This window comes from Cygnus atratus, chromosome 4 (assembly GCF_013377495.2).
Source record: "Cygnus atratus isolate AKBS03 ecotype Queensland, Australia chromosome 4, CAtr_DNAZoo_HiC_assembly, whole genome shotgun sequence".
Classification (NCBI taxonomy): Eukaryota; Metazoa; Chordata; class Aves; order Anseriformes; family Anatidae; genus Cygnus; species Cygnus atratus.
The window spans coordinates 75,455,945-75,483,254 of NC_066365.1; the positions used below are offsets into that span (position 1 = coordinate 75,455,945).

Genomic DNA, 27,310 nt, shown 5'->3' on the forward strand with positions numbered 1-27,310 from the left:
CAGAGATCTCAGATGAGGCTCTGCATATTTGATGAATATGAATTCCCACATTTGACCAAGTTTCTTTAAACAAACAAAAAAAAAGGCATCAATCAATCTCCACCCTTATTCAACCAATCTAACCAATTATGAAATGAAAACTGGCAACTTCACAAGGGTTTACTTGATATTTCAGTCATATCTGGTGCAGAAACTCGCTGTTGGGGTCACTTCCAACAAAGATAATACACATTATTATAATATAGAGCAAAGAAATGAGGTCCACCTGGAAAAATGCCCTTAGGCCATGTTTTTCAAGGTGTTTCCTGAACTTTTCTGAAAACATTAAGAATACTTGTGAAATGTCTGCTTTACCTTCTGGTAAAGAGTGGTTTTAAACGCTTAGGAGACTTTGTATTGTTGGTAGATTTTGTTCCTTGTAATACTGCTTACATTATTGGTAATCGTTCTCTGGTTTCTGCTTTTACCAATTGTAAAGTCTTAGTTCATTGTCAAGTCCTAAGTTTTAGACGTGAAGGGATTTGCAAGAGCTGCGAGTTTGTCATTGGCTACACAAGCAGCAAGCACTGAGGCAGGCTCATGGTTTTCCTATTAGTGCAGCTCTCAGTAGAGCAAGTGAAGTCCTGTGTACAAAGTCAGGCACTTGCACGATGATTTATTTAAATTTTCAGGCATCTCTTCTATCAAATTGGTAATCACAGCTGTCAGAAAGAAATACATAATTTATTTTATAACTTACAGGTTGTACGCTGACTGATATCAGTGTTGACTGTTGGCCTTCCACAATCAGTGCTGGACCTGCCTTACCCTGAATTATTTACTTTGCTATTTCTTGTTCAAAGCTGGGTGTTACAACTTGGTAGGTGTTTAAGAACCATACTGATTCCTGTCCCTTAAGCTTTAGTGTGCTTAGTCTAATGTCCATCCTACTTGTCCTTACAGTGAATTTCTGCATGCTTTTCCAATGCCAGCGTGGTCACTAAGCTTGAACGTCCCCTCTGTCTCCTTGTTCGACAGCGAGGTCTCCTGCCTTCCCGGGAGGTGTTCAGACAGCTCATCTCTCAGCCTTCAGATTTGTTGGCTTAAGTAAGAGGAACCCCCATTCAAACAGATTATTCAGGTGCTCAGTTGCCTCATTTGTTTCTCCTCTATGCTTGTTTGGATCATCTCACTGGTACAGTTGTGGTCAGCCTTGTTTAAGGGTACGTAGATAGGTCTCACTGTTTCCGTGTACAGCAGTGTTTCTAGATCCTTTATGGACCTTTCTAGGTTCTTTTATGGCAGTATTTTGCTTTGCTCGTTCTCATGGCTGCAGTGATTAATAGTCCTTATTCATTTTAATATGGACTAATATACCCCGGTCTTTTACATCCTTGCCTGCCAACTGATGAGCTCCCAGCCTTGAGAGCGAACATTCTTCTCAGTCCCTAATAGCATCGTAAAATGTTATCCCGCTGCTGTTACTGGATAATATTGCCAGCCCTAAAGATCATCTAGTTTTTCCTTCGGTGTTATTCTTTCCTGTATTTTTACTGTTAATCCCTTTCAACTTTGTCAGCAGAGCGTATGATTAGCACACTTTTTTGGGGTCTGTCATTAATGAGGACATCTTTCTTTGCTATGTGGGCGGTGAGACCCTTCCCAGGCTGCCCCAAGGAGCTGTGGCTGCCCTCTCCCTGGCAGTGCCCAAGGCCAGGCTGGGTGGGGCTGGGGAGGCTCTGAGGTCCCTTCCAACCCAAACTGTTTTGTGATTCTGTGAAAGGTCAAAGCCTGTCCAGACACCATCCTTGAACAACTGACTTCTGTCCCCTTTAACCTCTGTGACTCTTGAAATAACCCTCACCATCTGTATCTTACCCAAGAACTCTTCCAACATAGCCTTGCATTGAAAGCCATAAGGAAATCTGGATTAGCTCAACTGCACTTCTTAGGTCTACACAACTAAATTTTTTTTAAGAAGCAGTGGGTTGACACAGCACACTTTACCATTGTCAACTCTCTTGATGAATTCAATTTTTTTGTTTACTTCTTCAGTTCTTGCATTCAAAACACGTTCTGAAACTTGCGTACTATTTAGGTCTTGGGAACGCGAATATGTAGATTCTCCCTCCTCCTCTAAATACAAGTTTTAAATTTTCCATGGTGCCATGCTCGGCTGGGTAGATTGCTTTAACAGCCTTGCTACTACCAGAGGCGTTATTTCATGTGCCATTGTTTTTTTGGAGTGCCGGGATGAATGCTCTTTGCTTTCAGTGACTTTGAACATACCGAAACATTTGCGTTTTGTATCCACCTTGGTTGTGTCTCTTCTTATAACCTCCCTCCCATTGGGCTCTTTGTCTTGCACCTACGTTCAGTGTCCTTGTCCTTAATGAAAGCTCTAATTTAGTTTAAGGGATATAGCTGATGGGTTTTAATCTCTCGCCTACCCTTACAGCATGTCTTCTTCACTTTCCCTTTATGGTCTTCTTTACTTGCAGGGCTGAAACATCTCTTGCTATTTTGTTTATCGTTTGCTGAGCTCTGGCACAGCTTGACATTCAGCAGTTCTTGTTTTATCTCTGTACCACTTGCTGGCTTCTAAGACATTGCTAATGAATCCCATCCTCTCCATAATATGTAGATTCTTTAATTGTTCCTAATGTCCTTTTAGAGGTTAGTTTTGAGTTAGCTTTTGAATAGTTTTGCGTCTTTAACCTGAGAGAAATACTTAGAAGGCTGCTTTCCCATTCCTTATCTCCTTGGTCCACTTAATTTTACTGTCTTATTTAATTTCTTGCTGTTAAAAAGAGTGAACTTTGATTCCGTTACAACACCTTCCTTGTTTTATACTTAATTTAATCTGAATGTGCTAGTGTGCACTCAATCCGTGGTAATTTTTATATTTTCTTAATGTCCTTGCTACTTGCCAAAACAAAGGCTAAAATAGCATCAGCTCTTATTGTATGAGAGTCTCTTTTTGTGCAGAAGCCTGGCAGTAACAGCACAGCCCGGAGTATATTCCTTCCAATTACTATTAACATATGCACTTCAGTTTATATCTACGACATTTTTTTCCCCAAACTGACATTTTTCTGACTTCTTTCTCTAAATACCTGTTGGTGCGGAAAATCTCAACTCTTTCTCGTGTTAGCAATAGCCAACCATCATCACTGCCTTCAGCCTCTGTTGTCCTTTCCTGCACCTCCTTTGGGTGGAGAGCCCATCGTGGCTCTCCGTGCCATTCCTCCCTCCTTGCTCACAGCGACTCCGCAGTCTTGCTTGTCTGGCTGTGCATGAAACCAGTTTTTTTCCTGCATTATTTAACAACGTTTGTGATGTTCGTCTGCATTTTACGTCCTAAGTTTGACAAACAGCAAGGTCTTGGTTGTTTGCTACGTCTACTCATGAGAGTTGTCCTGTCTCCGTCACAAAGAGCCTGTAGCCATATAGATTTGCTTTTGGCTGGTGTGATGCTGAGCTTTTGGTCCATTTTCCATCTGGTGTAACTGTGCTCTCAGGTTTGGTGCCACATGAAAGAGTTTTCACACTGGCTGCTAAGACACCATAGTTTGACACTACACTTCTCACGCCACCCCGGGGTGCTGCTTTACTTGAAGGTTTCTTTTCCCTCCTCACCATCCTGGTAATTTTTTCAGACCAGTTGATGAGTAGGAGGTGATGTTATAAAAAGTTACGGTTCCACAGAGAAAAAAAAACTAGGGAAAAGGGAAAATGCAATTAAAAATAAATAAATAATATGATTTGTCTCCAGGACTCATGGGGTCCTTTCAGGTCTTGTGCAATCTTCCCTGGTGGATTGAGCTGCCCTCCATTGCCCTTAATTGCAATCTGTGTTCCTACCTGTCCTTTCTACACCTCTTTCCTATTTGCTTTATCTTTTCCTTTTTTTTTTTTTTTGTAAAGTCTGGGCTCTCTGCAGAAGTTTATCTTCAATCAGATGAAATAGAAGATAACTCAAGGTATGGATTTTTGGGACAAAAGCTTCCTAGCAATTGACCCTTGATTGGGGTTCACTGCAAGATTTAAGATAGAGCCACAGGGTGACTGCTCAGTTCGTGACCACTTCAGGCTTTTCCCATACTGCTTCTCTTAGCTCTTTTGTAAATATTTCCTCTGCAGTTTGGATTTAGTCCTCCAGGGCAAGCAGACTTGTTAATTAAAACTACGTGTTGCAGTATGGCCAGGACACAAACTGTTTTTCTTATCTCAGAGACTGCCTCCTACAGTTTTGCTCATTGCAGTTGCATTCTTAAGCTTTTTGCAGCTACAGAACACGTTTCAATTTAGCTTTCAAAATTAGAGTGTTTTCAATATAAGAAGTGTGATGAAGTTGGTGAAACTCTGCTACTGCCAGACTGCTGATGGGAAATACTTGAAAATATTGCAGCGTACACATTTTGTTTGGTCTGTTCCTGTGCGGAAAAGTATATCCAGCCAGTGTGCATATATATATTTTTTTCTGTGTTTGAATAGTATAATAAATAGTTGTTTTATGTGCTGTATGCTCCCTTACCCTGACTTGTTTTCCATTTAGATACACTAGAAGTAGTGATTTTACTTATATTGGAAATGTTACAAAAGAAAACTTTAGAAATTGACAGTCTTTATTGCAGAGCAGCTAAGCTACAATCCACATTATTATTTTTGAACGTAATTTTCTTTATTCTGAAGCCATTGATTGAGGTCTGTCTCTCTTTCCCTCTTGTTGCCTTGCTGAATCTGGACTCGGAGTATAAATGCTCTTTTGTGTTAGAGATAGCTGTGTCCTTGCCAGTGCTGAATTCTGGCTTTTTTTTTTTTTTCCTTCTTGCTCCACCTCTCTTCAAAACCACTTCGGTTTGGATTTTTTTTGTTAAGTATATTGGTTTAGGATGCCTTTCCCTGCCTGCTTTAATGACTTGAAATGATTATTCTGTAAAAGAAGTACGGCTGCAAAATGTAGGGAGCCTTCAAAACACAGCAATCCGCTTCCTAATAACTTGTCTGAACGGTTTCCGGTTATGAAAGCTACGTCGCGGAGTTCCCTTAAAACCTTAGTTTGCCAAGCTCTCTTGAAAACCCAGGTAAGGCATCATCAAAAATGTCTCAATATTTCCATTCTCTTTGCTTTGCAGCTCTTCTCTGCTAATGCACTTAGTCTGGCACAGCTGCGGTGACTTTAGAAGTGCTGTGCAAATCACAGCTGTTCACCTTCCCTTCTTTTGCTTGGAAAGCACTGCCTCAAATGTGCCTTATCATCCGCCGAACTGAGCAGTGCACCTCTTCTAAAGGGACATTAGTGGTGTTTTTCTCTAAACTAGTCATGTAAACATGGTAGGATTTTCCCTCCCCGCCTATTTGATGTGTTTTCTTAATGCGTTGCAACTGCTTTATTGTTAATTCAAAATGTATCTTAGGCTAGAAAAAATGCCGTAGAGTTAAAAAAAAAAAAAAAAAAGTAATAATAAAAAAAAGCTGTAGAGTATTGCAGTAAGGAACAAGGAAATTCAGTGCGGTAACTTTCATGGGTTTTAAATTCAGATGAAAATAGCTCACTGAGATTTGAAACTGAACTTCTGGATCTGACAAGCAGGTAATGGTGAGAATTTGAAACTCTGATACTTGTGTTAATGCGAGCAGGTTTTACCGATGTTTAAACCAGCAGATATTTACATGGAACAGATTCCAGTAAGTGCGTCCCTCTCGGGAATGCGTCGTGGGTCAAAATGAGAGTTGGTAATCCAGCCAACTTCCACCCCTCCTAATGGCTGTGAGCTCTCTGTCCCCTTACGGCTTAGTCTTGCTGGTGCTTTCTACCACTCACTAAATATAAACTTGTGTTCTTGTCTTGTTTCATACCCAAACTATTGTTTTCATGAAAATTCTGTCCCATTTGATTTTAGATTGTACTCTCCCAGAATTCATATCCCTCTCTATGAAGCTTTTTGCATTGATCTCTACTTGCCGAGTGCACGTAGGATGCTTAGGAGCTGATTAAGGAAAAAAACAGTTTGCAATTGTATCATTAACTGGCAATTGCCTCCTCTCTTTCTCTTGTGTTGGTTGAAGTATTTTAATTTGAATGCGCTTAAACGTTAATTATAAGCCAAATGCTTCAAGGGACAAAAAGAGGTGAAGGAATTTTACAGCCTTTTGCATACAAAATATGCTGTTTGCAAAATCTCACTGGATATTTGCTGTATATTGTTTGTTTGGCACTTCATCATCCTGTTGGGCTTCAGAAAAGTGCCACCATGGCTGTGTGGCATCGCTGCACGGGATGCTTGGTGAAGCGCTGCAACAGCGTTAAGACATCTTACACTGTTTCAGGACTCTTGAGTATTTGAGAACGGGTGGGAAACTTTCAAGTCACTGAAACTGCTGCTTTCTAGCCTGATTTAATAGAGGCAGTAATAGAAAAATAGCTAAAATTGCCTCTGCTGCCTACATTTCTTTAATTTTCAAACTCCTGCATGGGCTGTTGAAGCTTCTTTCAGGGTTCCTCCAGCGGATTTATTTCAGAGCTGCGGGTCTATATAGTCTCTCCTAAAGCTTTATTCCCTTCTACGCAGAAAGTTAATGGAGTGTGGATAGCTTAATTCAGTCACATAATGTGTTGTCGTAATTATTCTAGATATTTCAAATATGCTGTTTACAGTGATGGGAAAATATTTGTGAACCCACTCAAAGTGTCGAACTGCCGCATAGTTCATCTGCCGAAATTGTGAATGGTGAACCCAAAGGTGGAAACAATTCATCTCTGTTAAATTGATAGCTGCTTTACAAGGAGCTGCCAAAAGCGCAGAGATTGTTACAAATGGCAGAGCTGAAAATTGAGGACGGTCTGAAATGTGCTGTAATTAAATCAGCCTTTTATTTGCAGTGCTTTTTTTCGGTGCCACGCCAGATGACTGCCACTAACCTGTACGTATACGTGTGCACGTCCGCGGGTTACACAGCTCGCCTGCTGCTGTGCGTACAGAAACCATGCAGCGTGCGGTGTCCCACCAAATGAAATGTACACTCTTACATGCAGACTCTTGGATGACACTCTCTTTAATGAGCTCCCTTCCTTTGGTGCTCTCCCGTCACTGCCTTATGGTGCTTTTGCTAACTTACTGCTGGCATACATATTACCAGGGTGACTGCCTCCGACTTCTGAAGCAAGATGCACATCCGTGCTCCAGTTAGAGCTGCGATTGAGGAAGATTTCCAAGAGGTGGGGAAGCACGATTCCACTCTGAAGCTTTCATAAGTGCCACTTTCTTCGTATAATAGACCAGTGGCTACTAATTTTGCTATGCTTCTACAACCTCTTCTTGTTAATCTTAGGGAACAGGCTAGGCTCTGTTTATTCCTGTGCGTCAAAAGGTTTCTGCGCTGCCTCTCACTGCAGCTGAACAGTTTGCTCTGGGATAGTTTTATTTTCACCTCCTTTGACCTGTAAAACAGCTCCCACTGGTTTACAATCATATGCTGAAAATGTATGTAGGAATGTAAGCAAGCAGATTGCTTTCACATCTATTTGGCTTTGCAGAGCTGGCAATTATGTGTAAATGTGTCTTTTTCTTAAGCCCGTAGATATTTCCTGTGTTATTATGTAGGCAAAGTTCATGTGGAGCCATATGCTGCTGTTGTCAGCTGTATTTCGGAGCAGACATGAATTATAAACTAGACTGAGGTTCTTGTAAGGAAGGGCTCTCTGGCTGGGTAAAGCTGGCTGATTTTCCCTAACGCTGAACGTGGCTATTTAAGTGGGAAATAGTAGCCAGTATTTTATAAAGTGCCAGGAATTACATTCTGAAAAAGACCTCACAATCCTCAGGCAAAGCTCTTACTCTGATCTTTATCATCATTAGTTTAATGTTGCGCCGTTCCTGTCCAGCAGCATTTGAATACTGAAATCTTCCAAGTTCTCATTTTTCAAAGGAAATCTCCTTCATTAAAGCAGATTTAGATTAAATTTCTTCTTCTGATACTCGATTCCCCATCCTGCTATTTTTATTGGCGGTCTTACCCATAAAACAGGTGGTCGCCATTAGCGTGAAGCATAATACCAGTTTCAATTAAGCCTTAATTTTACTTGCCATTCCATGTGTAGTGTGTGTTGGGAAGCGTTTGGTTATCTCGCAGAGCTGAGTGATGGATGACACGCAGCCAAGAAAAGCTTTGGGGTACGCTCGGCTCCTGCCAGGTGAGGAGCACGGTAGCCCTCCACTTACCAAAAGAGCTGGAGGAGTGCTGGATCCCACGCTTCCACCTTCCTTTTATTTCAGGCTTCCCACCTCTTGAAGGTGACATGCATATTGCAAGCGGCGATGCTTTCTGGGGTTACCTCGTTGAGGTTTACAGTCTAACTAAAAGGCTTTGATAGTGCACGTAATAAGATAGAGCGAAGAAAGCACACCGCGGTTAAAAAGCAGGGTCTGTAACTGACTCTAATACCCTGATGCGTCTCTGGAGGAAACATTAGGCATTTGATACAGGGCATAAATATCCTTGAGGACTGGCCACGGCTCATGGATGTTTCCAGCTTTCCTTTAAATTAATGTTGTTCTGTAATCAAAAGCCACAGGTGAATCCAATGAAAGCTCTCAGTAGGGGTAAAGGGAAAGAAAAAGTGGTTTTGTTGTTGGCCAAAGAGAAGAAAATACATATAGATAGGTAGTGATTGCTTTGATAAAATAATTAGGTAGGCTTGAAACCACACTGAGGCTGGTGATACTGGTAGCTTTCCTGCCGGGTTCTCACTGTGCCTCATGCACCTTTAATTAAGAGTAGTTGTAGGTGATGAGATATAATCATCCTTGGCTCTCTGGGACCCTTCTGTTCCAAAAATGTTCTTTTTCTTTCGCTTCTGAAAGCGCTGGAGTTCCGAAGTTGTTTGCCAGTGATGTCCCTTGCCTTTATTTAGGCGTAACTGCAGGTGCTTTTGAGCCCCTTTCACTGCATCTCGCTCGCCGTGGTGAGAGGCTTGCTTTAAACCGAACAATGAAACGTAAATCAATTTGTTAATCTGATGAAATTTGCTGTTGAATGTAATTACTTTTGGAGACATGCAATTACATGCTGATTTTCAGAACAGGCAAACTGACATCTTCTGCTGGGGATGGAAGGATTTGAAACAGAACAGTTAAATGATACTTTAAAACATGAAACAGCTGCTTCCTTTTTATCTGCTCCTGCCTTCTTATTTTTGGCATCGACCGATGACATTTTTCTCCTTTTAGAAATTGTTCTCTTTCCTATTAAGTAGCATTTTTGTTACCAGCTTCTTAAATCCTTAAAACAGAAGGTTTCTCTCAAAGACAGTTAACCCTTTCTAGGATGTGTTGCAACTTTAGTGCTTTCTGCTGGAGGTGGTGACTTGAGTAAGCTTGAAAACTGCACGGAATAGATTTTCCCCAAGTGCTGGATAAAACAATAGAAATCCCATACAGCGATACAAGTGTTGAAATAATGGGGTTTATATCTACAAGTCAAGCTGTACTTGGGATGTTCTGTGAGTATGCTTTTCTCTACAGTCACATCGTGGTCTGTAGTGTTAATGCTGTGCTGGCATCTGCTTTGGTAGGAAATGTGACACTTGATCACCATGTACTGGAAAGAAAGAAGCTGTACCTGGAAGGAAGGAGGGTTCAAGGCCTTTTCAGTCTGAACCACATTTTTATTTATTTTTCTCTTCTTTTGAAGCTAGGAAAAGTGATGTTTCAGTGCAGGCCACCCAGTCTTGGAGGTCTCTTCCAACCTAGATGATTAATGTTTTTTTTTTTGTTTGTTTGTTTTTTTCCCCTATTGTCTCAATCTCATTGAGATGATCTTGGTGTGTTGAAGAAGTAACTCTTCAACTTTGAGCTTTATTGTAATATGTTCATGAAGCATTGGAATTCTGGTCATGTGGCTTTTCTAAAACTTCAGCTACAGAAATAAATCAAGTTTAATACTGAGAGAATTTCTTAAGATGAGTTTTCCTCTGAATACAAGAGTAAGATGTGTAGGGATTCTCTTACTTTAAAGGAAGCTGATTTCTCTTTTTTTTTCTTTCAAGTTGCCAGGCTGGAAAGCATAATATCAAAAAACGTACAATTAATTTTGAATGGGAGGAAAGCCTGCATAAGACAGGCAGTTACTTTCTGCGTGAGGCCCGGAGTGGTGATGTGCTGGCTGCTTGCAGTTGCTGCACTTCTGAACAGCTCTTCTTGAAAATACAATATGCCACTGCTGAATGTAAATGTAAAACTCAGGTTCAGATATGTTCCAGAAAATGAGCGATGTGGGCCGTTGCTGGGAAGCTTTTACAGCTACCAAAAGAGCTAGATATATTTCCTAATACAAAAGCTTATTTAAAGAGTCAAAGAATGGTAAGCAGAGTTAATGAAGAGGAGAGAAGTGCACTACCAATAAAATAGAAGAAGCCAGAATACTCAAACGTAACAATAGATACAGCCTCGCTAAACCACTGGGGAAAAATACATCCCGTACTAACACGGGATGACAAAGCCAGAAAGCTTTTGGCTTGTTTAGCTAACTGCCATGAAGGCAGAGCCACCAGCACTCGAATAACGAATCTCAGATGGCTCCACGAGTCTGCTTTTGTTAAAAGCAAGCCATTTTTGCAGTGCTGCTGAAACTTTTTTTCCTTAAGCTTGGTTTCCTGCCTTATGAAGATGTTTTTACCATATTGACAAATCTTACTCACAGTAGTGCTGGCAGGCAATGTAGAGAGTCAGGGTGAGGGTGCTGTGGTACTATTGCATCCCAGTATAATGAGGCCATTAGGAACAAATTTCTGGGAAGATTCAACCCCTTTCCTCCCCCTTACCCCCAAATCAGGTGTCTTTTTCCTTAATAATTAGTGTCATGCATAGTTATTTTTTAAAAGAGTTTGTTTTGCATACAAGAGTAGAACCAGCCTGGTTTGTATACCTGGACCCAAAGTGTCATTAAATTAAATGAATATTTTGACCATGGGGCATGAGGCATGATCGATTTGTCAGTATAGTGTTTTTTGTTGTCTTTTTTTCTTTTAACTGGGATATTCTTTATGACAAAATACTGAAATGTGTGTTCGAGAAAGCCTTTAGTGATGGATAGTAAGTGCTTACATCTATGTTGCACATTTTTCCCTACCCAGCAGTGCTATTTTTTCATGTTAAGATTTCTTTAACACAAAATCATAGCAGAGGCTCTTAAAAAAATAAAAACTCAATGAGTAAAACAGGCCAGCCTATGAATTCTGACTTCGTAGCTCTTTTCAAGACATGGTTATTGATACCACCCAGTGAAGCCGTCCTTTGATCAGCAGTTACATGAGCTCTGCAGTGCAAGGTTTCTTTCCAAAGTACCCGGTGGTTTTCCTCTCTATTTATGAGAAAGTAAAGTTTTTTTTATTACTGCCACTTCATGTAGTAATGTGGCACTGGATCTGAAGAAGCACAACAATTTGGCATTGCTAATAATGTAAGAAATGTCGTCACTAAGAGGTGTGTGTGTGTGTGTATATATATATATATATATATGCTGTTTGTACTTATGTAAAATCCTCGAGATTTCTCTAGAGACTTCAGAGGCTGGTATATCGCAAACTTTTTCTGATACAGATTGATAAATATTTTCAATGATTGATCCTGTATGATCCTTAGAAACCATTCCTCCCTTGGGGAGGGAGAGAGGTCTTTCTCCACTAATACCACTGTAGCACTGAGCTCTGTCTTTCATACATTTCCAGTGTTTTGTCTGGTCAGAGATGATGCAAGACACAAGTTTTTGCCCGTTTCCATCTGTCAGCTGTTTTGCAGCTTTAAAAAAAAAAAAAGCCAATATGTATTTAGCTGCTTTATTCTTCTCTTTATTCTTGATTCCTGCTTGCCTGCATACATTGCAAGCTCTTTACAAAGCCAACTTCTATTCCATTTAAGTTTTTGGCACTCAGGTGTTGTATACTGTAAAGTTCATCTTTTTGCCTGGCTTTCAGGGTCTGGGAGAGTGTTTTGAGCTGTTATGCGCTAAAGTTTTAATTTTTTCCATGCTGAAACTCTCCATAAATAGTTGGTATGCTCAAGAATGTAACTTATCCTGCATGCAGATGGTGGCAGAGCTCCACTCGGCACAACGCCAACCAACAGGATCCTTCACAAACGCATCCAAACAGCAGCGTTCGGGACTGCAGGGAGGAACTTGAGGACTTGCAACTGGGAAGGGTGGAGCATTTTAAAGCTGGGGGCTTACTTTCTGTTTCTGGCTTCGGCATTTTTATTTTTAAGAACTTTTTTTCAAAGCAACTCAAAGCTGCTTTGTCTCCAGAATGATTGTTGCAATAGTGTATAAATCCAAGTCCACTGCAAACAAGGGAGTACATCAGCATTTTTCTCTTAAAAGACTCACATAGTGGCAAAAAAGCTCACTCCGTAACCAAAACGTTACTCTCAACTGGAGATTATAACCTCTTTTCTTGCTGTGGCATGAGCAAACTGCCTGGAGCTTTCTGAGCGAGCTGAGCATCGCTCGAGCTTTGGGACTGGTCTCGGGGCGTGCGGCCGCACTGGCAGTGCCCGTTCCAGCTGTCAGACGCTCCAGCTAAGGCTTCAGTGCTGTGTCCCTGCTGCCAAGTTCGAGGTAACTCAAAACAGCTTCGCAGCATAAACACGTCTGAGGTCCAGCATAAGGCTTGGTGTTTTATATAGGTTTTCAAGAAGTCTCCTATACTTCTGAATTTGTTTCTTTTAAACCAAGCAACGGCAAACGTGATTTTTGTTTTTTTCTGAAATGAGGGATTTTATTGCATTGTTTTTCTCAGATGAGTTCCTCTTAAAGGAGTGAATTCCTGACCTGCATTTTATTTAATAAGCAAGACCTTTTAGCAAAGGGTGTTTTTTTCCCTTCTTGTTAAATTTTTGAAGTAGAAAAGGCATGAAGCCTACTTCTTATGCCTTGGTTGAGAAGTTACTGTTGCTTAGAGGTTGCAGAACTAAAACTAGCAACATACAGGTTTGCTTCAAGAATAAAAATCTTGAAGGTGGCTTCAAGGTGGCTTTCACCTAACGTATAGATCAGGCTTCCAGGTTAGATGTAGACGGACGAGAGTTCGTAAGCAATCAGAAATCACGTCTTGGACTAAAAGAAGCACTTTGGAAGTGAGCTGTTTGGGGCAGAAGCAATGTGACAACATCGTTTTTCTATACTTTTTTAATTTCTGCTCTCTGTCTTTTGAATTCCAAGCAGAGAATTTGCTTTCAAAAGTATTCAGCTGGACAGCTTAATAATACATAGATTTTGAGAGGCCACCGGTAAGTAAAGATTTTGTCTGCAGGCAATATGCAAGGCTGGGAGATTTGTGACTGTTCGATTATGTATCTAAACCTTTAAAATAGTTTCAAGGAGTTATTTATTCTTTTATGACTGAACTCTGTGGTGCTGTTTACTGCTAGAAGTGTTTGATGTTGTTAGTCTTTGTCTTCAGGTAATGTTAATTTGCCTGAATTTAGTTGTTAGCACAAAATTTCCTTTTTTTAACTTTTGCTTTCGGAGTGAGTTATTATATTAAAAAAAAGATCAACAGATTCAGTTCAGTTGTTTTCAAAAACCCAAGTAAGGTATAGTTATGTTTGTTGTGCTCTCTGCTTCGGGGAGGGATCATACCTGAAGCTTGGGGAAATTGAAAAACACCGTGGAGGTCGTCTTCCCATGGAAATTCACCTTACTGAGTTTTGACTTACAGCTTTACCATCTGACCTTGTCGGATCTACTTCTCATCCTGAATGCTGCCCTCTCACTGAATGTTCTCTTAAACTCAACAAAGCTACGGAGGAATTGTGCTGAAGCTCTTTTAGAGGTTTCTGCCTGAGTTTTCAGCTTCTCTTTGCTCTTGGCTGCTGCACCTACGGAGTGACCTGTGAGCATGGCCTCATTGCTGCAATGCAAAATGCGGGATTTTGCATTTCTGGGGCAGAATTATAGGTGTGAATTTCTCCTCTAACCCTCTTCAGAGGCTACTTTAGCTCCTGGTTGAGAGGAGAGCTGTGACCATACCTCTTAACCCTTGGTGGCAAGATCTATCACCATCCTTCACAATTAGCTCTCAGTTCACTGATGCCAACCACAAACATGTTGTTCACACACCTTTCAGAGCAGGCACAGAGCAAGAACTCCTGGGAAGGAGCATCCAGCAGCCGACCCCAAAATCTGGTTACCAGAGGGATGTTACAAGGCTGCAAATTCTTGCCTCTGCTTTCCTGTGGCCTGACACCACCACTGGTGCCTTCACGACCTGTGAGGTTCACCACCACCACAGCCTTACCTTTGCTGTTACTTCAGGTATTCCCTTTTATTGCCATAGCTCTGGAACCAAGAGCTGGGACTCTTTTATTTCATTTTATTTGTTTTGTCCTGCATAATTGCTACAATAGCCTTGAGTTATGGTATCACTCTTCTCTTGCGTAACCATTGCTGCCCTCAGTGTGTGGACGGGGTGCAGAGTGGATGTGGCAGAGGCCTATGGGAACAGATGATCTTTAGTTTTAAGGTATTTTCACAACACTCAGGCTAAGTTTTTTTCTGGCCCAGCCCCAGGTTCCTTGTGGCATTTGGTAGTGTGTTACTGTAATGAGTATGTGTGCAGGGCCTGAACCAAGATTGCTTTTCCAATTACGGGACTTCCCAGAACATTGTTTGCTAGTGCACTTTAAATTTAGATGTGCATCACTATTCGACACCTGGCTGTTTATTGAACAAATACTTCCCGTTTGTCAGATTTGTGTGGTAATTTTTCTGATGCAGAGAAATGGGGGACTAAATCTTAAGTGCTATTTTTAATTTAGAGGCAGCTATGCCCGTGTTTGCTCTGCACAGCAATCTCAGAGCTCGCATGGGGAGACAAAGCGTATATAATTGGCATTTCTGAGCCAACTGCTGACTGCAGCCAATTAGCTGAAAAGTGACAATTTGTGACTACTGCAGTAAGGCAGCACAGTATTGGAATATAAATCGATTTTCATCGTGGTATAAGTTCAGAAGTGAACTAGTTTTTATATTTGCACAATATCAAATGTTTGTGCCATAAAGCTCAATGGCTTAGTTAGTATTGCAGCATGTGAAGAATAAGTCATTTATCTCTTTCATTGGCTTTCCACATAGGGGCAACGTGGTTCACAGTAGAAGGTGTGAAAATCAAATTTTAGTGGAAATTTTATTTTTATTTGTTGTAGAATATAAATCTGAGCATATGAACCTCTTCAGCTGCGCCACATTTGCCAGAAGTTTTTCTACTACGAGGTATCAAAGCAGCAATCTGAGTGTGCTTGGTTGCAGATTGTTTTTTGAGCTTCTGATGAGCAACGGGTAATGCCTTTAATGCAAGCAGGAACAGATCAATTTGGACTTAAGTCTGGGACCTCTCTCCTTTCTGTGATCCATCCGCCTCTCCGGGATTTTTAGCTATTAGATCAGCTATAGATGCTTATCCCTTACTCAAATTTGTCAGCTTTTAGGTGAGCATCTCTGCTCCCCGTTATGTGCACCCAAACACCGCAAGAGTTTGTGCTTGGTGAGTGTCCAAAGTAGAGCTACAATGATGGTGAAGGGGGTCTAGAGGGGAGGATGTGTGAGGAGCGGCTGAGGTCCCTTGGTTTGTTCAGCCCAGAGCAGAGCAGGCCGAGGGGAGGCCTCATGGCGGCCTGCAGCTCATTCACGAGGGGAGCGGAGGGGCAGGCGCTGAGCTCTGCTCTCTGGGGACAGTGACAGGACCTGAGGGAACAGCATGGAGCTGGGACAGGGGAGGGTCAGGCTGGGTGTTAGGGAGAGGTTCTGCACCCAGAGGTGGTCGGGCACTGGGACAGGCTGCCCAGGGCAGTGGTCACAGCACTGAGCCGGCTGGAGATCAAAAAGTGTTTGGACAACACTCTCAGACACATGGTCTGGTTTTGGGGTGGTGCCGTGCATAGCCAGGAGTTGGACTTGATACTTATGGGTCACTTCCAACTCAGGTTATTCTATGATTCTCTCAAGCTTGCGGTGCCACTTTTCTTATGCTTCAGTGTGCTTTCATTGTGGGCAATCTTTCCCTGGGGAAGAGTTTTGCCAGAGAGAAGCCAAGTGGTTCATGTAAGCCTGACTCCCAGATTTGAGTTCTTCCATTCAGTGAAGTTCTCCCATCATTTTCATTGAATTATCTAAGTTTTTAACACTGGAACATGCCGACCTAGTTTCTTGAAGTCTCTCTGTGCTTCTTGATACTGGAAGCAGAAGATTTCATTAATCAGTAACCACTTTCTTTTTGTTGCTCTACATTTGATCCAATTTCTGTGTACCTTACCACAAGAGCAGCTGCATTCAGTCCAGCAGTGTGTTGTGATATTCAGTGCCTTAAATGTGAGCAGGTAGTGCCAAAAGGATGGCAGGTAGGACCTCTAAGAGGCCCCATGCCCTTCTGGAGCAGTTGGAGGCCAGGTGAGATGTCTTAGGGGCAGCTGGATGGCAATGGCTTACCCCTGCATAGCAATGAACAGAGCTCCTGGTGCATCAATGAAACCAAGGGCAAGGATGCACTGTGGAGTTAGAAACCGCCTAAATGTTGGAGTCTACAAAATAGATATTTCTGCTTGTGTTAGGTGTTTTAAGATCCCATTGTAGATGGAGTCATAGTCCGAAGTTCTGGAATTGTTCAGGGGATCATGCAGTAGACACCTCCACTTGCCTGCTGAAGAGGGGATCACTTAGATTCGGTTGACTGGAGATGTGAAGTTTCTGTTGGCTATAAAGGAACGATAGGCACATACCTCAGTGTTCTTCTACTTAGGTGTCATAATCTGTGGCTGAAACCCATAAATCTCATCCGCAGAAGTGAAGAGAAGCTTTCCCCTGAAGTGTTGCACTGGGGACTTATGTAGATGAGATGATTTGAGAGCCACCTGCCTACAAGTTGTCACCTTGCCCTGCTCATCCCTCGATGAGCTGGGTCAGCTCAAAAGTCTCAGCAGAAAGCTCCCCGTTCCTAACGTTAGCTCTATGCTGTCGTTTGCCTCATTAAAGGTGTTGACAGAGCATGTGAGGCGGCAGCAGCATGAGGCAGAACTGGGACCGCCATTTAGGTGGTGGAGCTGGGCTGTTAGGTTGGCTTGGTTTTTCTCAAAACCTCACCACCGACTCTGTTGGAGTTGGCTCGCTGCTCCTGTCCAGCGAAAAGTACCAAGAACAATAAGGGTTTTTTGCCATGTGTTCCCTAGGGCACGTTGTATTTGTATTTTTAAAGAGAACTGCAACCCACAGCAATGTTTCTCTTGAGCAAAAGAGCCCTCTTTCTCCCCCATCATTATCATAAAGGGCAAAATGAGCGTTTGGATGACTTTGGCATCACTCAAGAATACTGAAACAAAAAACCACCACCATTTGGTTTTCAGCTGGTCCTCTGACAGTAGTGCAGGCACTCGGCATTCAGGCCACGGCTTCCTCTTACTGTTGACTGTATTCTCCAAGGTCAGATTGAATCCTTGCCTCTAACGATAAAGGTAAAAAAAAAAAAAAAAAAAAAAAAAAAAAAGAGCGTGTGGAAATGCTGAGGAAGAAATAGGGGAAGATGTACATAAATGTCATATACAGCTTGTTTGGCTGTTGGTTTTATCTCTCTGGAAACCCTTGGGTTTCCCAGCCTTTTCAGCCTTCTCTACCGCTTTTTTTGTTTCTTAACTTTGGCGCTGTGGCTATGTTTGAGTAGAAAGCAAAGCAGTCTGAAATCTCTGGATTTCCATGGTTTTCAGTACTGTGTGATCCTATAGGCTTTGACAACGCGAGTGCTGTAGTGTTCTCCCACCTACTAAGTTAGGTTAATGGATCTAGCAGTAGGGATCCTTTAAAAAACCTTTTGAATTCACAACGAGCACCAAACTCCAGTAGACAGCTTCACACTGTGCCTTCTCTGCTGTACTTCTCTGGTTTCATAAGTTAATCAGGCTTTATTTTTTCCTCTCCTTTACAAATACTTTCCTGGGAAGGTGTCCTGTTCAAAACATCCTTTCCATTTCCACTTTTTCTCATCCCTAGTACGAAGTAGGGTTGAAAAGAAAGGCAGCACTGCTGTGAGTCTACTCACTTCATGCAGAAGTGGAAAAAGGCAAAAATACGTCATGTAAATAATCCTGAATTGTTAGCAGGGGAAAGAGAACTTGCAGAAATAATGTTTTCTGTGTTCATTCATGTTCTCTCAAGCACTTAGGTACCCAAAATGATCTGAATTATGCTACAAGAATGCCATACTGGAAATGTTTTTCAGTATATTAGCAGTTCTTCGGACTGGTACTCCTAGTCTGGACAAGTTGTGTATAATATAAGAAACGGTTTGCATTTGGGGGGCAGATTTGCCTTGTCTCCATCGTAGCTATTGGTTCTGCTTTTATTTGTTTAAAATAAGCAATAATTTCTCACAAAAGTGAAAGGAGTTATTTTGTGATGATCTATCTGTAATTCTTTTCACTATAGGTAAGTGAGAGGAGTACTCAAATGTATTTCTTGCTATAATAAACAAAAAAATATATTTTTACAGGTTCTCATTAGTTTGGTAATAATTTTTCTTAGTGGTATATGAAATCCAAGTACTTCTTCATGAGTTCAAAGTACTTGTAAATCAAAGAAAGGAGGCTTAAATTGTGTTAGATATGGTTGGACTTGCAGGCTTAAAGTGAACTTGTTCCAAAATAAAAAGTAGACTAAGAGTTAGCTAGACCCTCCACCCCCCCCCCCCCCCCCTTTTTTTTTTTAAAGTATAAAAGCATTCTCTTCAAGCTTTTCTGAAGTTTATTTTCACGGGGAGCACTAACTGTGTTACTAATGCAAACCAATTCCTCGTATGCAATCATCCCAATTTGTTTGTCAAACTCTATCAATCCTAGGCTGTAGTTTCACTCCAGAAGTATGAGCTTGAGATACCAGCTGTTATGCAATGCCATTTGGGTTCAAATTGCTTTTCCTTTACACAGACTGTGTTCTGGCCAAGCACTTTGCTGTAATTCCTTTGAAATAGGTATGTACTAATTTCCAAAGTGCCGCAGTTTTTAGATGATGTTGGTTGGTAGAAATAGACAAAACTCCTTCTTGGCTTCATATTCAGTGTTAATCAAATGATAAAGAAAGTCTAGCTCTTAATTTGCAGATTTGTCAGTCCATATAGCTAGCTCCTTGTATTCATGTGGAAAGTAGCCACATTTCTATGATGATGATGTGGCATTAGAAAAATCACGATAATGATTTTAAAGCTGGTATACCTTTTCAGGTACCTTTCCAGATCATATAAATATAAGCGTTATAATATTCTCTGGAATTAACATAATCAATAGATTTCTGGACTAATTTGATCTTCACTATTTAAGGATACTGTATTATTTCAAAGAAGGGTCTTTGAAGGCCACGTCTGTGATGGAGGTGGTAATCCTGACTTGGTGGCAGAGCTGAAGTTCTGCTCTGTGCCTGGGGGAGGCTCTCCAGACCTCCTTTGTGAACTGCCATGCTTTCCTGCACTTACACTGCTTCTTCCTTTGGTACAAAATTAGTTTTTGAAAATGGACAAATGAATCTTCTACTGTCGTCTAAACTTAATTAAAAATCCATACCGCTAAGAAATTTGTGCCGTATTTTCCCTATATTCAGAATGAACAGTTTACTTATAATGACTATTTCTAACCAAACTTTCTGTGTAACTGAATTAATTAAGTCCTAGGAACAGATTATATTAGGTGAAATTAAGCTTTAAGTAAGCAAACCATTAACAATTATGATACTAAATTGCCCGTGACACAGATTGGTCAGGTTTAATAGCATAAAGTGTTTTCAGCTTGTGAGAAGTAAATTGCAGAAACCAACCTAGGCGTTCTTTAAATCTGTGCATGGTGTACAGATCCTCAGATGGTCTTTGCAAAAGAAGAGCTCCAACAGGTAGGCAGAAGAAACACCATGGACAAAGCATGTACAGTGCTTCTCCATGAAACAAATCCAGGTCTTCCTTCTCTGTTTGCTTCCTATGCTTATGCTACCATAAAATGAGGAACCCTTTTGTGGTAACAGCGTAGAGTTGAGTTCCCAACCTCATTAAGTAGCACAATGTAGTTTGAATTGCACTTAAGCTTTTTAGTCTTCTGTAGAATCTGTCCTGTTTTAAAATAAGCGTATACTTGTTTCTTCACATTGTGGTTGGAGCAAGCTTTGGTTTCCATTGCAGAAACTGGTCCTAAGTGGTCATCGTCAGAGAGCACGCTCGTTAACGATTCCTTTGTACTTTTAAGTTTCTTTTTCTAAGACAAGCTGTTTAAATACAAGCTGTTGATACATAAAATGGTGTTTCTTTTGAAATGCTTCTTTGCCTGTCTGTCAACATCATAGTTATTCTCAGCCCCTATTTCTATATGCTGGAAATATTACGTGTTTGTATTTTGGGATGTGGTATTTTAGTAAGAAATATCTTTGCCTTGAAGAAATGCCAGAATAGTTATGCAAACACAAAACCACCTCGGTTACCATACTCAGCTGTTAACATAAAGAGTGAAATCATGCTCACCTTCCTTTTTCTAATCGGAAAGTATTGGAAGCACTTTATAAGAAAAAAAAAAAAGGCAACAAACTGTTTTCTTGCCTTTTGTAGGCAGTAGTATTGAGATCACAAGCATCTGGTCTGCAGGTTTTAAGTTAGCTTTCCAGCAGAACTGAAGTTATACACTTTAAAGGAGCTTTGAACTTCAGAGTATTTCAGTATATTTATGAGAAAATGATTTTGGTCAGCTTCTGTACCAAGAAGCAATGGGTATTTGAAGCAAACATGATAATAGAAGGTGTTATTGAGCAACAGAAATCCAAGCAATAACTCGTTTTGCGTATATTCATGATTTTTAGAAGGTGACTATTGCTGGGAGGAGAGATTTATGCTAATAATACCATATCATGCAGTTTATTAAGAAAGAAAAAAAAAAGATGCCTTAAGTGAATTTACTATCCATTAAAAGCTTTTGTAACTGAAATGCAGATTTCAGTTTGGGTTTGAAATAAATTCAGATACTTCATGAAAGAGTTAATTTCCTGTTGTGGTGCTGAGATTGATAGGCAGAGGAAATAGGAGGTACCTGGAAAGACCTTCTGATTCCTAATATTGCAGAAGTTGCCTTTCTGTTGGCTTGTCTCCCCTCTGCTTTGTTATTTTTAACCAGGCTCCCTAATCTTTCCTTTTGCCTCTAACCACCTCCCAATTTCCTGTTCGCTTCTTCCCTCTGTTTTTTGTCCAAAATACTCAGTTGTTTTTCACTTTTCTTTGCAGTTTGAGTGGATTGCAGGGAAGTGAGTTAAGATGAATGCCATAGCTGTTTTCACAGTATCTATTATCTTCTGTATTTCATGCGTTTTTGCTGCTCTGGGTGTAAGTTATTTATTCAAGGAGATTTTGGTGTAAGAATATCGGTTTGGGTATAGGGGCATGAATTTTGAACTTTATAATGCTGTGCTTTGGATTGCTGTGGATACAACAAATACAAATGTTCTATTTTAGCTCTTTAAAACTTTCATGTTGTAATTTTTTTGGACTGGTGTTTTCTCCAAGGTGGTTAACATGCACTGAAGACTATTCATTGAACGTTGCTGGGGGAGAGAGATGTTATTTGTTTAGGTGGTGGTTTTATTTTTGGGGCGGGTGTATATGATTTAAAATAATGTGAAGTAGTAATTTGCTTTCTTTTCCCTCAGAATATTTCAGTGCTTGTTCAAAACAGTGTTCAAAATGTTAATTAACCTAAGTAAAGAACATATTTCATTGTAATTTTTTATCCTAGCAGAAGTACATGTTAAATATGTTTACTTTTCAGTAACTAATAGAAAGCATTTGCTTTTCTTTTGCAGATTGCATTCTCACAACACAGCAACTTTATGGACCTGGTACAGTTCTTTGTGACATTTTTCAGGTACTTTTCGTTTAAGACACCTAAATGTTTCCTTTTCAGGAAAGATCTTTGGTTTTTGTTTTTCAGTATAGTGTTTTTTTGTTGTTTTTCTTTTTTTAATTAAACATCCTGCTTACATGACAGCCTAGAAAATGGAAATTCCTGCTATGTTTAAAGCATTTAATTAGGAATTATGTTCAGAAAATTGTCTGCCCATCTTTACAGATGGATCTTGTCTTGTGCTTGTAAAGAAGGGGAGGTTAGAGGAAGGTGGGAGGCTTTCTGAATTGCAGAAGCTATTTTCAATATGGTGTAAGGACACCTTTTAAGTCCCTACATCATACGAATCCAAAGTGATTTAGAGAAATTGTAGATATTCACACATCGTCAGGCACAACATATAAATTAAAGAAGCGATTTTGCAAAAAGTTAGACGTGGACTAATTTCAGACTCTACAGGTAGCACCTTTTGATTTCAAACTGAACTCGGAGAAGTATGCTTGTATTTAGCTTGACATAATTTTAACACAGTTGAAGCCAAACACCCTTCTGTCACTCATGAACCGCTTGGTAAAGTTCATTTCTCAGTGTGAAGTAAATTGATGATTCTGTAGGAGTGAAACCCGCAGAAGTAATTTTAGTCCTTGTTTCCTCTTCCATCCTCCCAAACAGTATATCCCTAACAAAGAGGTTAAATGTCCCCTGAAGCACAGCAAGCCATCCCTTTAGGTTTCATAATCTGATGTGTTAGTCTCTATTTTAGGAACTGTTACTACTCCGGAAATATAAAGCAATTATTGCTCCGCAAGTATAAAAACAATAATTGATCAATAAGGAGGACTCCCACAGGAGAGATAGACATGTCTATTTAGTCTAGATCTTACAAACTGTTTTGAACTAGGCAATATCGTGCCTATTTTGAAGTGAGCGATGTGAATAATATCTTGCTTTAGATTCCATGCTAAATTTAATTAAAGCAAGGAGCTCCAGATGGGTCCTTCAGACAAGTAGTTTGTATCAAATGTTTTCTTCTAGTATGCAGTTTTTACAGCGTGGAGTGTGCTTTTAATACAATCCCAGGTAAACACGGGGTTTGAGCTGCCACCTTGCTTGCATTGATATGCAATAAATGTTTACTCCTGGATCAGACTTAAGGGCTTGTTCTGCTGAATCCGTTGCAGTCAAGGTCTCTCCTAAAAATCTTTGTGGCAGTGTAATTACTTACAAGGAGAACTAATAGCTAAGCAGTTGGTTGTTCAGTTCCTTTTTAATGGCACATGATTGATCCGTGCTTTACAAACTAGTCATTAGTTCTTTATAGACCCAGGTCCACCTGCTTATGGGAGTTTGAAGGTCTTCACTGTGAACAATTCCTCCGGTTCTATTGTTAGAAGAGAACCACAGTTTGAAGTAGAAGATACACGTGTTAAATATCTCAGTGAGCACATGCAGTTGAAAATACAGAAGTTAGGTAAACTGCAGATAGTCAGCAGTGATTTTTCCTTCCCTCTTCCACTGCTATCACATGGATCTCCTTGACAAGTAATGTTGCAGTGTTACTTAGCTAACATCTTCACGTCCCAGAGGAGTAAGAATGTGTGTATTAGGGAGAAGACAGTTTACTGGTCTTTTCCAACCACACATTTGTAATACATTAGAAAGTCTTTGATTCTTCAATTGTAACTACACTTAAGTTCCTCCCCCTGTATTTCATTTTACATTCACTCTAACTTGCTGAATAACTGGTGTAGTAGGACAGCATGATTCATCTCTGCTGTTTGGAGGGGAAATGATTGAAACTCTTGTATTTTTAATGCTCTAGGGTACATTTCATAATCACAGTTGAATCCAAGTTAAAGTATAAATAAGTAATACCGGATAGCCCCCTGTGATGCTAATGAGATAGAGGTGGCTGAAAATTCGCACGCTGAGTAGAGGCAATGAAAATGCTTTTCGCAAAGCCTAAAGACCGTTGGTAAAACCACCTTTGAGATACAGATCACCTCTAATCTGGAAACTGGGATACATACTGCTTCTCTGGATGCCATGGACACAAAACCAGACTTTGTTCTGTTAAATGAATGTTTAGAATGGCTTTGTTATCATGTTTAAGAGTACTGCCTCATTTTGCCATTCTGCAAGTAACATTTATGTAAATTTTCTGCAAGTAACATTTATGTAAATTTTCGTGCGCTGCTGCTGATGTGGCACATTTTCCATCTCACAGAAGCCACCCTAGATGCTTTGTTGTAACCCCATCCTAAACACGCTCTTCTGCTGTGCTACCAGAAGAAACAGCTGTGCCTTGAGGTGCATGGGGAGCCATGCAGGGAAACGGGAGTTTTAGATTCTCTGTTTGCTGACATTTGTGATGATTTAGGCCATGCAAGTCCTTCCAGTAGGCACTGGAGTGCAAGCTACATTGCTTATCTCCAGTGCTGCTTAATTTATGGAGTATCACAGGGTCTTGCAGAACCCTGACTTGCTGTGTGGCTCTCAAAGTTACAGAGCAGCCAGGAACCTGGCAATGCTTTTAAATGGCATCATTTAAAAGTCAGCGTGGAGCAGGACAAAATGTGACTGCTGGATTCGATTTCCTTTTAAGAGCTGTGCTGCTCTGGGTCAGAGGGGGGCGTGCATCACGTTTAGAGGTGCTGGTACACTTGTGGGGCTCCTTCTGGAGTCAGTGTTCAGCTCTATGGCTGAATATTGCCATTATTTTGTTTTGCAACACAATAATTTCTTATTTTAAGCGAAGAAAATGTCAGTGGATAAAGGTTGGGTAGAGCAGTGAAGTTGCAGGGTCATTAATATTGTATTATAATTGGAGCTGTAGGAGAAATGATATTATAACCGTGGTTGACCTTTGTAAATCTAAATGAATTGCAAGCAAACGGTGTTTTTTTCTGTTTCCTTCTCTCTGCTTTCCATAATACAGCTCTTTGTTATAAAATTCCTACTGCTTTATTTCAACAGAAAGTTTGAGCTATTTTGACGGTCTCTAGTAAATGCTTGTGTTAGTATCAGTGCTTCTTCAACTTCCAAAAATCCCTGTATGCCATCACACCAATCTATAATACGGATTTTTCACCAGTGTATTTTTCACCAGTGTGCTTTTGTGTACAAAAGACGTCAGAATATCAGTGGCCTTCTAAAGTCATATTGCTGACCAGTGATCCTTTTTCTTTCTTTCTGGTTTTCTATTTTAAAAAACTGCTTCTGATTTTTTTCTGTGCTTCTCTGCTTTGTTGGCCAGTTTTGTAGAGACTTATCGGATAAATATTTAAGATTGATTTGAATGAACTCAGGATGGAGAGTATGTGTAAGCACCAGAAGAAAAAGCAGACAGGAGTAAAAAGCACGGCTTAGCTTCTGTTCTAACTGGTGACAGATTTGGTTGTAAAGCAGCTGAGGATCACGCATGTGCATCACAGACAACTTGTCAGGAGGAGACCCTGTGCTCCAAAACCAGGGGTATTATTAGTGTAGCAGCCCTGAGAAACTCAAAGCAAGGAGACAGAGGCATTCACCAACTTGCCTAAAAGGTCTGAAGAGTGAAGTAAGCAAAACTTCAAGGCCAAACAGCCCTGCCAAAGAAGCAGTTGAGCCCTACATGGTGTAAAAGACCTGCGAACCAGGCTTGCTGTCTCCAGGAAAGACGCCAGGAGAAACAGCAAGGACCCGACAGCCAGCATCCCCTGTCCTCTGTGTGGGACATAAGTGATGTTGGCCAGATCAGCAGGCCACATGCATCTGGCTGTTCTGGTTGTGAGAGCATGAGAGGGTATAATTGATTTTCTGTGGGGTTTTGTGAATTGTAATCACCTTACCCTTCCATAAGATCTCACAGTGGGCTTTGTTACATTGATTTATGATCAATGTTCTGTATTGTGTTTCTGCTCTGTGTCCTCGTGCACAGTTCACCCTTTTTCTTGTCTGCTCTGTCCTTTCATATTTATGCTTGAAACATCCTTCTTGGGGTGCTCACTGCTGCCTCCCTCCAGTCCTTTTGTAGTCTTACAACGAGTTAGAGATAAGGATCTCTTTCACAAATGGAAGAAAGAAGTTCCAAGTTCTGTGTTTTCACGGTGTCACAGCATGACATGAACACTTGTGGCCTGTACCGATGTCTGAATATCAAATTGTATAATTTTACTTCGGTGTGAATAATTGGACTTTGAAGTTTTCTTGGTCAGAAAAACTTCAGAGGGAGCAGTATTTGTCTCCATATGGCAGTCACGCAGGTAGGTTAAGGTGCTGTATATCATTTTTTCCAGCTGTAAACATTTCCCCAGTGTTTTTAATAAGCAGGAATGGCCTGTTGCAATAACTCAAACCTGGAGTCATGCTGCAGATATTTTATTTACTCTTTTTGCTTATTAAATAGTTTATTTCTGCAGCAGAAAGTGCCTAAAATACAGTCTGAATCACCTTTTATTTCATGTAAGGAAAAGGAAAAGATTGGGAATATCTGAAAATTATTTCTAACAAGATGAGGAAAGTTAACAATTTTCCTTTCATAACTTTCTTCTTTCCCTGTTTTTTTCATCTCTCTTTAGTTAGTTCTCTGCCAGGGTCACACCCAGATCAGCAGAGGGGCCATCAGGTCTCTCCTCCATTTATTACTCCCATTATTATAGGGCCTATTTACGCTTTTGGCCTCTACAGCCTCCTGTGGTGACACGTAGTGATTTGGGGTGTGATATAAGCACTCTGGGTTTTAAACCTGTTGATTCAGTGGGGTTTAGCTTATAGTTTTAGGACTTAATTTAGATTTGTGTTTGTGTTGTGTCCAAGCTCTTACTCCAGTCAGTGCAGGTGATAGACACCAAAGAACGGCTACCAGACATCGGTGTCTACTTCAGAGTGAGGCACACAGCTCTCAGCAGTCATTCATTTGGCTATTTCCCATGAGTTGAGCGAAGGAGATGACCAGGTCAGTTGACTATAGAATTGGGGAACTGAGACTGGAAGGAGTCTATAGGGCCAATGCCGTGCTTGGGCCCTGGTCCCTCTTGTACCTACAACCTGCTCGGACGTCCCTGCCTTCAGATTAGGTTGTTCTCATACCTGAAATTAGTACAAGGAGAAAAACTTCAAAATAAGGGTCAAGAAAACATTATTTTCCACTCCAATTTCATCATGGCCCTCAGGATTTTTGGTGTGTTTACTTGAAACTCCAGCTTTTAGACTTGCACGATGACTTTTTTCCTTTAATTAAGAGTATGCCCTTAGTGAAAAAAGCATGGAAGGGCTTGCAAATCTGAACCCTAAGAAGCTCAATAAAAAAGAAAAATCAGGCATATATTGATACTTGCTTTCCAGTAAGACCTCAAAACTGTAGTTAAACTGATCCCATGACAGTGGTAGCTGCCATGGTTTTTATAGGGTGTCAAGTTGGTTGTGCTAGAGAATAAGTAGATTAA

At 40.6% G+C, this 27,310-nt stretch overlaps 1 protein-coding gene across 2 annotated transcripts in view; it reads left to right on the forward strand.

The window, feature by feature from the left end:
• Positions 1–27,310, forward strand: part of ATRN (attractin) — a 144,803-nt gene that overhangs the window by 82,474 nt on the left and 35,019 nt on the right. For both annotated transcript variants that reach the window (XM_035547379.1, XM_050710518.1), the window contains exon 25: positions 21,844–21,905. In XM_035547379.1, coding sequence (XP_035403272.1) covers positions 21,844–21,905 — 62 coding nt within the window. The remainder of the gene's footprint in view (positions 1–21,843; positions 21,906–27,310) is intronic.